Source organism: Camelus bactrianus, chromosome 35, assembly GCF_048773025.1.
Source record: "Camelus bactrianus isolate YW-2024 breed Bactrian camel chromosome 35, ASM4877302v1, whole genome shotgun sequence".
Lineage (NCBI taxonomy): Eukaryota > Metazoa > Chordata > Mammalia > Artiodactyla > Camelidae > Camelus > Camelus bactrianus.
In genome coordinates this window covers 26133353-26148005 of record NC_133573.1, presented here as the reverse complement: position 1 = coordinate 26148005, position 14653 = coordinate 26133353, and the positions used below count along the sequence as shown (strand labels likewise).

The 14653-nt window shown below is 40.0% G+C and overlaps 1 protein-coding gene across 4 annotated transcripts in view; it reads right to left on the bottom strand.

Moving 5' to 3' along the window:
- Window positions 1-14653, bottom strand: part of USP6NL (USP6 N-terminal like) — a 139533-nt gene that overhangs the window by 50346 nt on the left and 74534 nt on the right. For all 4 annotated transcript variants that reach the window (XM_074358114.1, XM_074358116.1, XM_074358115.1 and 1 more), the window contains 3 exons: window positions 11402-11469; window positions 9259-9341; window positions 1081-1120 (listed from right to left, as the gene is read on the bottom strand). In XM_074358114.1, coding sequence (XP_074214215.1) covers window positions 1081-1120; window positions 9259-9341; window positions 11402-11469 — 191 coding nt within the window. The remainder of the gene's footprint in view (window positions 1-1080; window positions 1121-9258; window positions 9342-11401; window positions 11470-14653) is intronic.

Here is a 14653-nt window from a genome sequence, read left to right as displayed (position 1 = left end):
TCCCTGTGTCCCCATTTCAAAGTTCACTGGAGGCAGGACAGAGAAGATGCTGTCATCTGTCACTTCCTTCTCCTTCATCCCTGAGCCGCAGAGATCCCCCCTTCTCCACCACCAGCACTGCCACTGCATGTCACGGACACCCTGCTCCCGAAAGCCACCATCACCTCCCACCTCCTGTCTCAAGGGACCGTCCTCTGGTCCTGCACCAACAGTGAGCGTCTCAAAGGCAGAACCTGTCTTATCTGATCCTGACGTTCCAGGCAGCACCTACATTTCAGACCAGCACTTGATACACAGTTGCTGAGGAGTAATATCACTTACATTCCTGTGCCAAAACATCCGTTACAATACCGAGAGAGAATGAGGCAGGCACAGGAGGATTCGGCCACAGGGACGTGCCAACAGGGATCTCTACACAGCGCACGTAAAATGGCGACTTGACCCACATCTCAGAGTTACGCTACCGTTTTTATTTTATTTTCAGAAGATTTTGATTTCAGAGAGATTTTCTAAAACATTTTTCAGATTCCGATTCCAATTTCACCTCCATTTTCTGAAACTCCTCCTGTCCAGAGGGCCTGACTCCCAGAGGAAGAGCATCGGAGCCCTGACTCAGCCCCGCCTGTGCCACAGTCCCAGGTGGGGCACCACGTCCAGCAGGTAGGTGGTCTCTGGGAACCGCCACCTCTCCCCCTCGTCAAGTTCTCATGAGAAGTTCCACAATATCTCAAATTATCGCACCATTCTTTCTTACTTTCTTGAAGTGACAGACTGAGGGTCAAATTTAACAGTGACGGCACCATTTACATATAATATGGCCCTCCAAATCATAAAGGTGGTAGGTTTTTAAATTTTTATTCATTTATTTTTTTTTATTATGTTTGGGGGGGGTCGGAGGTAATTAGGTTTATTTATTTATTTTACCGGAGGTACTGGGGATAGAACCCAGGACCTCGTGCATGCTGAGCACATGCTCTGCCACTGAGCTGTATACCCTCCCCCCACCAAAGGTGGTAGGTTTTATTCCTCTGATAAACATAATTTACTGGTAATTATAAATGAACACAGAGCTGGACTTACTCGTTCCACAGCTGCGTTATGATACGGGAGCTCTTCTTCACTGCAGAGGAAAAACAGCATGTGTGAAACAGTTGAAATCAGAGCAAATTCTGAAAAAATTACAAACCTGTAGGCACAGAGGATGTACAAACACTTGTCATCACAAAAGTTACATAAACTTTCAATTCCATCGGATTCAACATAAAACAATTAGCTAGTCTATAACCATATGGCCCCTGTCTTCAAATCTCTAGATCTGTACTGTCTAATCTAGTCATCTCTAGCCACATGTGGCTGTTTAATTTTAAATGTAAATTAAACTTAAAATTAATATAACTCATTATCAGTCTCTCTAGCCACAGGTCAGCTGCCGTACTGAGCAGGGCAGACAGAGAAACAACATTTCACCGCTGTGGACAAGACTGCTCTAGTCCAGGGGTCGACAACCTTTTCCGTAAAGGTAAATATTTAAATAGTAAATATTTTAGGCTTTGTGGATCATACAGTCTTTTTCATTACTTAACTCTGATGTTGGACTCTGAAAGCAAACACAACGACATGTAAACAGAGTCTGGTTTTGTTGCCACAAAACTTTTACAAAAACAAGCGGTAAGCAGACCTGGTCTACAGCCTCTTGTTTGCCATCCACTACTCTAGACCACCGCCTCCATTTTCTGGCTCAAACTATAGCCTAAAATAAATGGTTGTTCAAAAACGTTAGTATAGGGAAATAAAACTGTTTCCAATAGATTTATGAATTAAAAAGAAAACTTCAACTTTTATTCTGTAAATAGGGAAAGCTTCATAATGTCAAAAATTCAATGGGAATAATTTTTTAATGTACAATAAAAGATCAAATTCATCTCTCTTATACAGTAATTCTGATACCTCCTCTAACATAAAACATTCCGAGACTCTTATGAGAACTGTCAGTAACACAAAAACAACGTGCTATCTGTAACAAGGTTATATGCTTTGAGTTGCTATGTATCAGCAGTCTCGATGTTCTGATGATACGTATGCCTTAGTTTCTCTTGAGTCCAAGTCATAGCACTTCCAAGGGCACAATACACTAGTATTCTTGAGCCCAGGATCTTCAAAGGCCCTCTTCTGCTACTCTGGAGTCTTGAGGCGAACCATGAAGCTGCAGCCATGGAACTGACAAAAATGTGTAACGGCCAAGAGATCTCAGAGAGGCAGTGCAACCCCTCACTGAACAGATAAGAAAACGCACACTTCCCTCAGTCACGTCACTTGTCCTAATACAGAGATGTCCAGCGCTACCTAACCCAGGGGCTTCAAACCAACGTAAGAGCTTCACACTGTGCAGGAGTATATGAACAACAGGCTAAGAAACCGATTCTCAAGAAGAAAATGAAACCTGTAGGATTAAGTATCTTTTTTTTTTTTAAGTAAAGTGTCTGCTCACTTTTATTTATCTTTATACCTTTCATTACGCTCTTAGCCTCACTCTCCTCGCTTATCTGTAATCCTGACCATGGGGGCCAGTGATGCACGAATGGCACAGGATGCAACTTCCAGTCTAAAACTGCTCCCACCCACTCTTCACCTGCTGACAGAAGGCTTGTCGACACCACTGGAAAGTACTCGCTGGGTGATCAGGTCAGCAGGGACATCTTGCAGGAATGAGGACATCCAGCAACCTCTGTGCACCCCGACGGTACTTCTGGGGAGAGCCGACTGCCGTGGGAGAGAGCTTCTGCCCAGCTGACCTGAGCAGACCCTAGGCAATGCCAGTCAGGACACTCCTCACTGCAAATGAAGTGCCAGCTCTGGCTGCCACCACAGGACAAGTTCTTGGTGTCTTCCTAGTCACTGAACAAGACTAACAGACCTAACTGGGCCTAGTCTCAGCACTGAATCAAAACCCAGTTTTGCACCATCTGTGGAATGACTAGGAATCACCTGCTCGGGCTACATGACCTGTGCTGGGCGGGTCTTACAGAATGAACTGCACCCCTGCCTCTGGTAGCCACCGACATGCTCCTGTGTGCATGAATCTGGGGTTTGGTTGTTTTTAGATTCCATGTTTAAGTGATACCACACAGTACTTGTCTTTCTCTGACTTATTTCACTTTCATGGTCCATCCATGTGGTTGCTAATGGCAGAATTTTCTTCTTTTTTATGGCTGAGTAACAGTCCATTATGTATGTATGTATGTACACACATATATGTTTTCTTTATCCAGTCATCTGTTGATGGACATTTATGTTGTTTCCATGCCTTGGCTACTGTGAATACTGCTGCAGTGAACATGGGGTTGGTTGCACATGTGTGTGTGCAGATATGTGATAGTGTTTTCACGTCCTTCAGATAAATACTTGAAAGTGGAACTACTGGATCATACACTAGCTCTATTTTTAATTTTTTGAGGAGCCGCCATACGGTTTTTCATAGTGCCTGCATCAAGTTACATCCCTACCAGACATGCACAAGGGCTCCCTTTTCTCCACATTCTTGCCAAAATTCATTATTTCTTGTCTTTTTGATACTATCCATTCTAACAGGAGCAAGGTACTATCGCCTTGTGGTTCTGATTTGCATTGCCCTGATGATTAGTGATGCTGAGCACCTTTCCATGTACCTGTTGGCCATCTGTATGTCTTCTTTAGAAAAAATATTTAGATCATCTGCTAATTTTTTAATTGGATTGTTTGGGGTTTTTTTGTTCTTTATAAATTTTGGGTATTGATCCCTTATCAAATATATGATTTGCAAATACTTTCTCCCATTCAGTAGGCTGCCTTTTCATTACCTTCATGGTTTCCCTTGCTGCACAGAAACTTTTAGCTTGACGTAGTCTTTTTTTGTTGTTGTTGTTACCTTTGCTTTTGGTGTCAAATCTAAACAATCATCACCAAGACCTAAGACAAGGAGCTTACTGCCTAAGTTTTCTTCTAGGAGTTCTATGGTTTCAGGTCTTACATTCAAGTCTTTAATCCAGTGCGAGTTGATTTTTGTGTATGGTTTAAAATAGTGGTCCAATTTCATTCTTTTGCGTGTGGCTGCCCAGTTTTCCCCACACCATTTACTGAAGAGGCTGTCCTTTCCGCATTGTATATTCTTGGCTCCTTTGCCAAGAATTTGCTATAAAGTCATTGACCATAGGTACGTGGGCTTATTGCTGGGCTCTCTATTCTGTTCCACTGACCTATGTGTCTGTTTTTATGCCAATAATTACACTGTTTTGATTACTACAGCTTATAATATAGTTTGAAATCAGGAAGCATGATGCCTCCAGCTTTGTTCTTCTTTCTCAAGATTGCTTTGGCTATTCAGGGTCTTCTATGGTTCCATACAAGGGTTAGGATGATTTGTTCCATTTACGTGAAACATGCCGATGTAATTTTGATAGGGATTGCACTGAATCTGTAGATTGCTTTGGGTATACATTTTAACGATATTAATTCTTATACTCTACAAGCACAGAATATCCCTCCATTTATTTGTGTCTTTTATTTCTTTCACCAATGTCATAGCTTTCAGTGTGAAGATCGTTCACCTCCTTGGTTAAACTGATTCCTAAGTATTTCATTTCAATGCAATCATAAGTGAGACTGTTTCCTTAATTTCTCTTTCTGATAGTTTGTTACTAGTGCATAGAAATGCAAATGCTTTGTGTATATTGACTGTATATCCTGCAACTTGACTAAATCTGTTTATTAGTTCTAACATTTAATGGAGTTTTTAGACTATATATAAGATGATATCACCTGCAAATAGAGACAGTTTTTACTTCTTCCCTTCCAATTTGGATATGCTTTATTTCTTCTTCTTGCCTAACTGCTCGGGCTAGGACTTCTAACGCTATGTTCAATAAAAGTGGTGAGAGCGGGCAACCCTGTCGTGTTCTTCACCTTAAAGGAAAAGGTTTCCGTTCTTCATCACTGAGTATGCTGTTAACTGTGACCTTGTCATATACGGCCTTTATCACGTTGAGATACTTCCACTCTATATCCATTTTGCTGAGAGTTTTTATCATGAGCAGATTCCGAATTTTATAAAGTCTTGAGACTTCATACATGGATGACAGAGCAGAAACATGATGAGTGCACCACTGCTGCTGGTAAGTGTGTGAAAGGAAGGACAAACGCACACCTGCATGCACACGTGCATCTTTACCCTGCCACCTAAATATCCTCCAAGAAGAAGAAAGGCAAGATCAAAATCTGGGTGAGTGCAGAGTGTTCCTTTAGGTCAGCAAACTACAGCCCCTGGATCAAATCTAGCCCACAGCCTGTTTTTGTAAATAAAGTTTTATTGGAACACTGCCACGCTCATTCATTTATGTATTGTCTATGACTGTTTTCATGCTACAATGGTAGAGTTGAATAGCTGTGACAAAGATCATATGATCCGCAAAGCCAAAATATATTTAGTATCTGGCTCTTTACAGAAAATGTTTGCCTACCCCTGCTGTAGAAAACAAAGGCTTGTCCTCTGATGGAAAGAGGCACGTAGAGACTGCTTAAAGAAAAGACCAAGCTGACAGTTAAGACACTATGCTTCATGGAAATGCACTACATAAAAAGGAAAGCAACAACAAAAAGCAACATCACTGGAAAGACAGTGACCCTATCTGGATCTTTTTTTTTTTTTTCATCTGCTACTTAACATAAAAGAATTACTAATTAGAGTGTATGTGTCTTTAATTTTTCAACAGCTCAGGTGGAGTGTTTCTGTAACTGAGATAAACCTTCATTTGGAAACATCAAACTTAACGTGTTAAAATCAGCAAGTTGAATATATTGACTAAATTTTATTTCTGACTTTGTAGTAAATTTTGTCTTAGATTTCCTCTAACCTAATTATTGGAAGAGCAGAAAGAATTCTCAAGGCCTTGTCATTTAAATAATCTTCAAAAGCAAAAACACTGTAATTCTAAGTTTTATAAATGTACACATTTTGGTAAGTAGGTGAAAATTTGAAGCTTGGTATTAATTTTATCTTTATTTTTGAGCCCATTTCCGTCTAATTCTTCTATTAATAACTTGTGGCCTAAAAGCATTATCTATCATTATCCAAATACCAAGCATTCTTTGTTGAGCAGACTAACAGTGACTATTTTTGATAAAAAATGTTGGAAGTTCAAATGCTGAAAGTTCTCTAAGTTCTTAATAAGCCTGATTCTCCATTCTCCAGATGCACCTCCCTCACAGACACACAGTGGGGCCTGACTCCCCACTTCTGCGTATTAAACAAAGACAATCCTGTTCCAGCAGCAAGCCAGGCTGGTTTGGCAACAGTTTTTATACTTGTTGTGAAATCTGTTATAAAGCCAAGTTAGTCCAACACTGTATTCATTAATTACTGTCATCCTTCACGTATCATAACAAGTAATTTAAAAGTTCCTAAAACTGTAATTACGTACAAAGTCAGCAGCCTTCAGAGAAGGCTACGAAGTTACTTTATACCATCTTACTGACGTTGACACTTAAAACCCATGTTTATCCCAGAACCAATCAAAAGTTACAAAGAACTAAGACAGCAGAAAGAAACGCTTTCGATCATGGTGTGACAGGAGCAACACCTAAATGCCTCGGCCAAGTGACTTCATTCACTAGGGCAAAAACTCCCCATCTACAGTGACAAGCAATAAAAGGCACCAGCAGCAACCTCAGGAGAAAATGTTCTACTGCAGTGAGGCACTGTAACAAAAAAACAGTGACTGGTGAAATCTAGTAAGGCCTAACACTACGCTAAAATCCACTTCTGTGCTTCCTTATTTTCATCTGTGCTGCCTGCTTGAGGACTGCATCATGGAGTAAATTTTAAAAATCAGTTCTCAGTATGGGAACTGGTTCAGCTTCGTTTTCAAAGGCACGCTGAGCTCATCGGCTATCTGAGTACACGTCTCAGGAGACGTGATCACTTCAAAGAGCATCCCTCTCTTTAGGCACTCTTTCTCCTCCCTTTAGTTTTCTTTCTAGGCATTTCAAAGAGCTTCGTCGGTATTTCTCTTATTAAAAATACAGGTAGTATATAATTCAGAAGGTCAGAACTGAGGCTCTCCCATGAGGCGGCCAAGGTCAGTGCCCCGGATCCGACACTGTGAGCACAACCTAGGCAAGCTGCTTGGCCTCTCTGTACTTCAGGGTCATCTAAGAAACGATACAAAGAGTGCCTAGCCCACAGAGCTCCTGAGAGGGATGAACGAGTAAATTCTTCTTGTAAAGAGCTTAGAACAGCTCCTGGCACACAGCAAGCGCTCAATAAATGTTAGCTCATATTATTAAGGTAAATCACTGACTTTTTTCCCACTAGAGACAAAAGGACCTCAGCTCAGAGATAAGAAACAAGCATGGAGTAAGCGGATGTGATTTTTATATTGCCAAATACAGGCCAGGCTCTTGGACCAGAATCCAGTTGCTTTCAGCAATGAGAAAAGAGAATCTGAATAATTCCTAGACCCTTTTGGAATGCACAGGTTTTTCAAATGCATTTGATACTATATTAGATCATTTCATGATAAAAATCATCTTTTATACTGGTTTCACAGCACTTTTATTGGTTTCATCACAAACACTTGGGGAGGTGTAAATCACTGAGTTGTATCCTACTTTCTGAATCAAAATCTGCGACAGATCCCAGGAATCTCTTTTAAAAGCAAACAGAGGGTAGAGGTATACAGCACAGTGATGGAGCATGTGCTTAGCATGCACGGAGTCCTGAGTTCAATCCCCAGTAACTCCATTTAAAAAAGAAAAAATATCCCCAAAAGATATAAATAAATAAATATTTAAAAACCTAAAAAAAAAGTAAAATTAAAAAAAAAATAAAAACCTTTCCTAGCTAATTCTAATGTGCAGGAAAATATGGGATCCACTGATCTTAACTGTGCTATATACTCAAATTGTCCTTCAGGACTTCATTCACACACCTCAGATCTGCACAGTAACCCACACAAATGTGTAGTCATTTCCTGCCATATTTGTGGCCAAGTCTGATTTACCTTAAAAAAAAAAAAAAAAGTGGAAGTGAGGTTTATTTTAAGAACAGTATTTTCATCATAGTCAAATACTGCTGCTGTTAGTCTGTTGAAATTCAAAGCCTTCCTACAGTTAGTAGGGGAACATTTCAGATGCGCTAGTACCGTTAGGTAGAATAATAACAACTTATATTTGCAAAGACCTTTATGTCGTGTTCTGTCATTTTATTTCTTCAGTGCTTCAACTACCCCTCAGTATGTAGAGCAGTAACTGTTCTGTTTAACAGATGAGGCATGAGACAGCTGAGACCAGCAAAGCCTATCCCAGAACTGTTTGTTTGTTTGCTTGCTTGTCTTACCCTGAGAAAAACATGATACAACAAAACACCTTCTAAAAGCAAGAAAGCTGAACAGAAAGGAAAAACACGGTCTGAGTACTATAAAGTTACTGCTATGAACTATACAAAACATTGTATTTTTCCTTTGAAATTTAATCATATCATAAAATAAAAATCCCTGGCTTTTCCCTACGTATAATAAATGAGACTAGAAAAGAATACATCTGAATGAGTAGTAAAGTTAACCACTCAATTATACAAAACCAAACAAACTATACAGATGAAGAAAAGTCTCCACCTGTGGGAATCTGACTAAACAAAGCTGTACCCGAAACGGGCAGATTCACATCATTGCAGGATGTTTTCAGAAGTCCAAAAATCACTTTAACGACTTTGCTTTGCAGGGTTCTAGACTCTTGACTCTCTCTATACATACTCAGGATAAATGGAATTAATTTCGAGAAGCAATAACATGAACACATCGCCAGCCATAAGGAAGATCAATGACATTTCTTTCCATTGCTCATTCTTAGGCTGCAAAATACTGAAGTTCAAATTGCTAATTATTTTTAAAATACATTTACATAAAATGAAATGTTTTATTATTATTTCTGAAATACAAGTTATTGATTTGTTTAATTCTGCTAAATTATTAATACAACTCATTAATTGCACTTAATGTTCTTACTAAAACACAGTGTGTATTAAAGATTGTATTCTTAACTGTATTTCAATTTCAATCATAGACATTAAAAATGCCAGTAATTTAATAATAAAAAGCATGTTGCAGGACCGATCCTAGGATCTTATTCACAGTAATGCTATTTAAAAAAAAAAAAAAGAAAATCAGTAATAAAAGGTGACCACAGAAACATAATTTTAAATGTCAGCTTTCAAACTGTGTAACTTACTGTAAGAAGCCAAATCTATCTGTGACTCTGTAAACCAGGTAATCAGCATCCTCCCAAGGTTCAATCTCTGCGCCTTCTCGTCCCTACGGCAGGAGACAAAGGAGGAGGTTACTGGGAATGTATAAAACTGAATCATTTCTTAAAAGAAAAAGACAAAAAAATTGTTTTTTTTTAATAAAAATAAGAGCTGGAACTGAGGCATTATCAACCGTACTTGACTTAAAAAAAAAAAAAAACTATTTCTGGCAATAATCACTATTTCTTTGTTTCAAACTTTGGAAGATACTAACTAAGCCTTGAACCTAAGACTTGGGTTAACGTGAGAAACTGGTAAAGAGGAAGCAATGGAGGGTAAGAAAGCCAGTCAAGAATGAACTGCCAAACTTGAAGGTTTTAGAGCAAACACGCCTTAGAAAAAACAGGTTTCTTGCCTTTTCATCCAAACTCCTCAGAAGAAGGGGCTCCCTTCAGAGCTTCACTGGTCCTGGCACTACTCTTGCCGAGGTCAGAGTGGCCCCCCACCCACCATCAGGTCCCGGGGACATGCTTCCAGCCTCAACCAGTGGATTTTTCTGGCACACTTGTCAGCATTGCTCTGTCCCTGTTTCTCAAGCTCCAGGACCCTCATCTATTGGTTCTACTCGTCCTTCCCCAACTTTTCCATGACAGCTTTGTCACAGGTACCTCTTGAAGGCTGGTGCCCAGAGCTCTGTCCTCAGCACTCCATCCTTTTCACTCCCCTCCCAAGGCTGCAGAGCAGCACCGACTAGCATGGGAACCCAGTGGAACCCAGGTCTGTGGGGACCAGTCCCTCCCACTTCGCACCCAGTACCCAGCTGTGTCATGGAGCCTCCCCCTGAAGACACTGCTAACTGTCTGTGCACCTGCTCCCCTCCAAGCAGGCGACAGCGTCTCCTGGGCAAGGACTGCTGTAACTCACGCGTGTACGGTGAATTCCCAAGGCCTAGCATGGGGCCTAGCCTGGTCACTAACTGCTAATTGCATTGGGAGAAAAAAATGCAAGCAAGTTCTATTGGTTTTAAATTAGTTAAACAGTTAAATAAATTAATCAGGTTTTCATGGCCACGCTAAAATCTAATCATAATAATGGGACACTGTGTCTGATGTTCCAAACAACCAACTTAAAAACGAACTCTGGGAACATGACTATTAAATTGAGCACTGCCTGAATGCCTCCCTGGAAGCAGGGCGCAGTCCAGATGGCCTTCGATAATTTCATGTTCCTATTATTCTCACAAACAATCAAAAATAACAGATATGAAATTACATGCAAGTGATATAAATATAAAACATGACATTTATAAATCATAGCTACAACTCATTATGGACCTCAAGAGATAGGGTAAGAATAAGGATACATGTAAATTGTCAATCCACTATGATCTTCTAGGGTATTAAAAACCAGATTCCATAACTAAAGGATAAAATGCTAACAGAGATCATACTTCACTTACAAATTCAAATTTTTAGATCCATGTTAAACTTTTAGTAGCACATATCATTTATAAATAAAATGGGTATTTAATTCCATACACTAATGTATTAAAATATTTATTGAATACTTAGTATGGGCCAGAACTATTGCAGGCATTTAGGATACCAGAGCAAATTAAACAAAAGAAATTCTTACCCTCAGAGAGTTTACATTCTAGGAGTGAGAACAGACAACAAAGTATAATATAAAGTATGCTGATACAATAAATGTTACGATGAAAAATAAAGAAGAGAAGGGCGATAGAGAGCTGGGAGTGGAGGGGGTATTAAACAGTGTGAGAAGATTTCACTAAGATATAGCATCTAGGCAAAGAGCTGAAAGAGGAGACAATGAGGCATGAGGATATCCAGGATACAAATGCTCCAGGCGGAAGAAACAGTGCAAAGGTCCTGAGGCAGGAGCAAGCCTGTAAGAAGTGCTGGAAGAATAACAAGTGACTAGAGTAGCTGGAGCAGAGGGAAGGAGGGACAGAAAATAGAGATGAACACAGAGAAAAAAGATGACTTCAACAGTCACAGGGAGTAGGCAAACAGCCTCTGTAATTTAAGCTCTCCAAAAAGCAAATCCATTTCTATTAATATGTTTTTTTAAATAAAGATTACTCAAAGAGTAAATACGAATACTTACTCTGTCATATTTAGCAACTATTTCAGCTCGCTCCTGGGCAAGTTTGAATGCTACATCCTGGTCTGAATCTATGGAGAGATCAAATTTAAATGAATTGTTATTTCAAGATTCATAAAGTTAATTAATTATAAAACTAAGACAAAATGAATCAAAATAAAACAATAAATCAATGCTGCCTGAAGTGACAAATCAGAAAAATCAAACAAACTTACAAGAATGAGTAAAGTATCTGTTAACTATAACTTTGAAATATCAACATATCTACCATTTCAATATTATATACGATACCCCAAAGGAAGCAAATCTGTTAGCATAGCATTAACTTAGGAGATATGATAAATTTTATCCCTCAAGAGTTAATTTTGGATCTAATTTCATAGAAATAAATATCAAAGTAGAAACTGGAACTGAGAACTCTTAAGTTTTCAGAGGAAACCCACTTGTGGGCATGACGTGAAGAGCTTCCAAGGAGACTTGAAAAAACTGAGGTAATCTGCCCACAAAACAAACTCATGCAAGACAGACTTTAGGAGTTCAAAAAAAATTTTTTTTTTGATGTGATGAATATAATCACGTCTTCGTTTAGACTCTCAGGTCCCCTTTATCAACTGCCCCAACTACTGAAATAATCTCCAGTCTTGTAACACACACCCCTCTTTCTTAGTACTGCCAGGTTATCTTTTAAAGGCACAAATCAGAGATCAAGACATGAGGTAGTACGGAGAAGACCACACATCCCAAGTACCACAAATAAAAATAGAAGACCAATGACTTACTGTATAAAAGGCACTTCTGATCAAGAAGAAAAAGCCAAGCATTCCAGTGGGAAACTGGGCAAAGGTCATGAGCAAGACATTTACAGGAGTAAAACAGCAGAACAACTCTGTGTTCCTACTAAGTGTCCGGCAGATAGTAAGATCCCACCAGCAGCTGATGCTGTGAAAAGCACTTTACATGCCTTGTCACATTTAATTCTCACAGCAGCACTCGTCATACTAATCCTACGACACAGATGAAAAAAAAACGAGGTGGAGACATTTTAACCAACTTGTATATGGTCACAAGCCTACTAAATAGGAAAACTGAGATTCAAATTCAGACAGTGGTGACTGCACGGCCCACGATTTTAACCACTGTTGCGGAAAAATGTGTTACAGCTAGGCGTTACAGCTCAGTTGTGACAGCAGCCTGGAACCAGGCGAGAGACCAAGCAGCACTCGGAGAGTCGGAGACCTCAGGTTTATTACGCCAGCGGGCCCACAACAGTTAACACTCCAAACTCTGAAGCCAGTCTATAGGTTTACACAGGGCTTTCATAGGCTGCCAGTTTTACACTTTGCAACGTCATATGCAAATAAAGTACAACAGAAGTTGACCAACCAGGAACAAGCTTCGTAGAAATAGACCAATCAGGGGTGAGCTCCATGCAAATGAAGTACTACAAATGGACCGATCAGAAGTTAGGGAAGTGGGCCAATCAGAAGTGAGAGTAGTAACCAATCAGGAGTGAGAGTAACAACCAATCAGGAGTGAAAGAAAGTGAGCTCAGGGAACCAACAGAATTCTAGGTGTAAGTTAGCAACTTTAGAGGCAAAAAGTGAGATAAAGCCTCTGGGCCGGGGAACCGGAAGGTGCTGGGAGGAGAGCAGCGGCCCTGCCTAGGGGTCCTGCTGGTCTTTTTATGGGGCTTCCCACCTCACCACGATGAAAATGATTACTGAAGATGAAAAGAGGACATCCAGTTTTCAGGCAGAACACACACTTTTATATTCATTCCTCCTACAACCCCACTAAAATTGGAAATTCTTTAAATCCTTGCCCTCAACAGCCCAGCAAATGGAGGTTCCAGAGAAGAGATGAGAATGGGGTTAAAAACAGGGAGTTGATGAAAGGAACCAGCTCTCTGAGGTCTCAGGGATGAGCGGGTATATACAGACGGTGGAGTCCAGGCAAGAGAACCAAATCCTCACCCTCCGAAGCAGGAAGCCAACAGATAATGCCTCAACCTGCAGACCAGGAAGCGGCAGCAGAGGCCTGCTACCTGGCGCCAGGAACGTAAACAGACGGAGACTCCGTCCGGACTGCAGACCCTTTAGGTCTGCTGGGTGTGCAGCGAGGAGGGAGGGGGACGTAAATCAGCTATTTTTCAAAATAAGTTTTACAGACGGCCAAATCTTTAAACCACGTACAGCTCTGACAAAAATAAAGTCTAAATTTAAAAGGCAAGACATGGGGGGGAAAGTCAACTCATTACAAACTAAAGAAACATGAGTTTTAAAATACCACTTTGCACCTATCTCAGACTGACCAAAAAATGCACTGACACTGCTCAGTCTGACATAGTGTGGTGCAATCTGCTGAACCTTACACTGTGGGCAGACTTTAAAATGTATAAAATCTTTCTGGAAAACAATCTGATAAAAGGTATTAAAAATCTTAAAAATTAGCATCTCCTTTTCCCAACAACCCCACCTCTAGGAGTTTATGCTAATGAAATAAACAAGCCCAAGGTTGTTCATAATAGTAAAAATAGCAGAATGGAAATTTGTAAATTTTTGTATTTGGGGGAAAAACGTTTACATCATTGCTTTCCTCAGACCACGAAGTGTCAATATGCTATCCTTTGAGGGAAATGTAAATAAACAATATAATGGTTCAATAAAATAACAAAAACACGGATTAACTGTTCAGATTTTCCCAGTTAACTAACGCATTCGGAAGTCTGGGATCCTACTGGAGACTTGTGAACCTGGTCAATTCCTTTCTCCCTCTTCTGCTCCCAACTTCAACCCATCATACGCGCACTTCTATACAAAGGTAGGAAAGCGAATTAACAGAAATTAAACTCAAACCAGGGAACCTGACTACTTAATAAATTCCACTTCCATTATCAGAAAACAGCTAAGCATGAATTTCCTTGTTGATTAGTCCAAATTCAATACATGAATGTATTTTATATCAGTCTTTATTCTTGCTACTAGTCTTAGGAGTCTCAACTATATTTCCAACTTCACTACTAAAAGTTTAAAAGTATAAAGGCAACAACTGGAAACGTGACGGAGTTAGGAAGTGAAGATGTCAAGTGTCCCAAGAAAACACCATCGTGGCAAACTGTGAGATGGAGTGCTTCACATGGATCGTCTCCAGTCTAGAGACCAACCTCCAGAAAGGACATGCTAGCCAGGTAACAAAGGGCCTACCAGCACTGGATGCAACTGCACCCTAATTCTACGGGAGAAAAATGAGGTACTT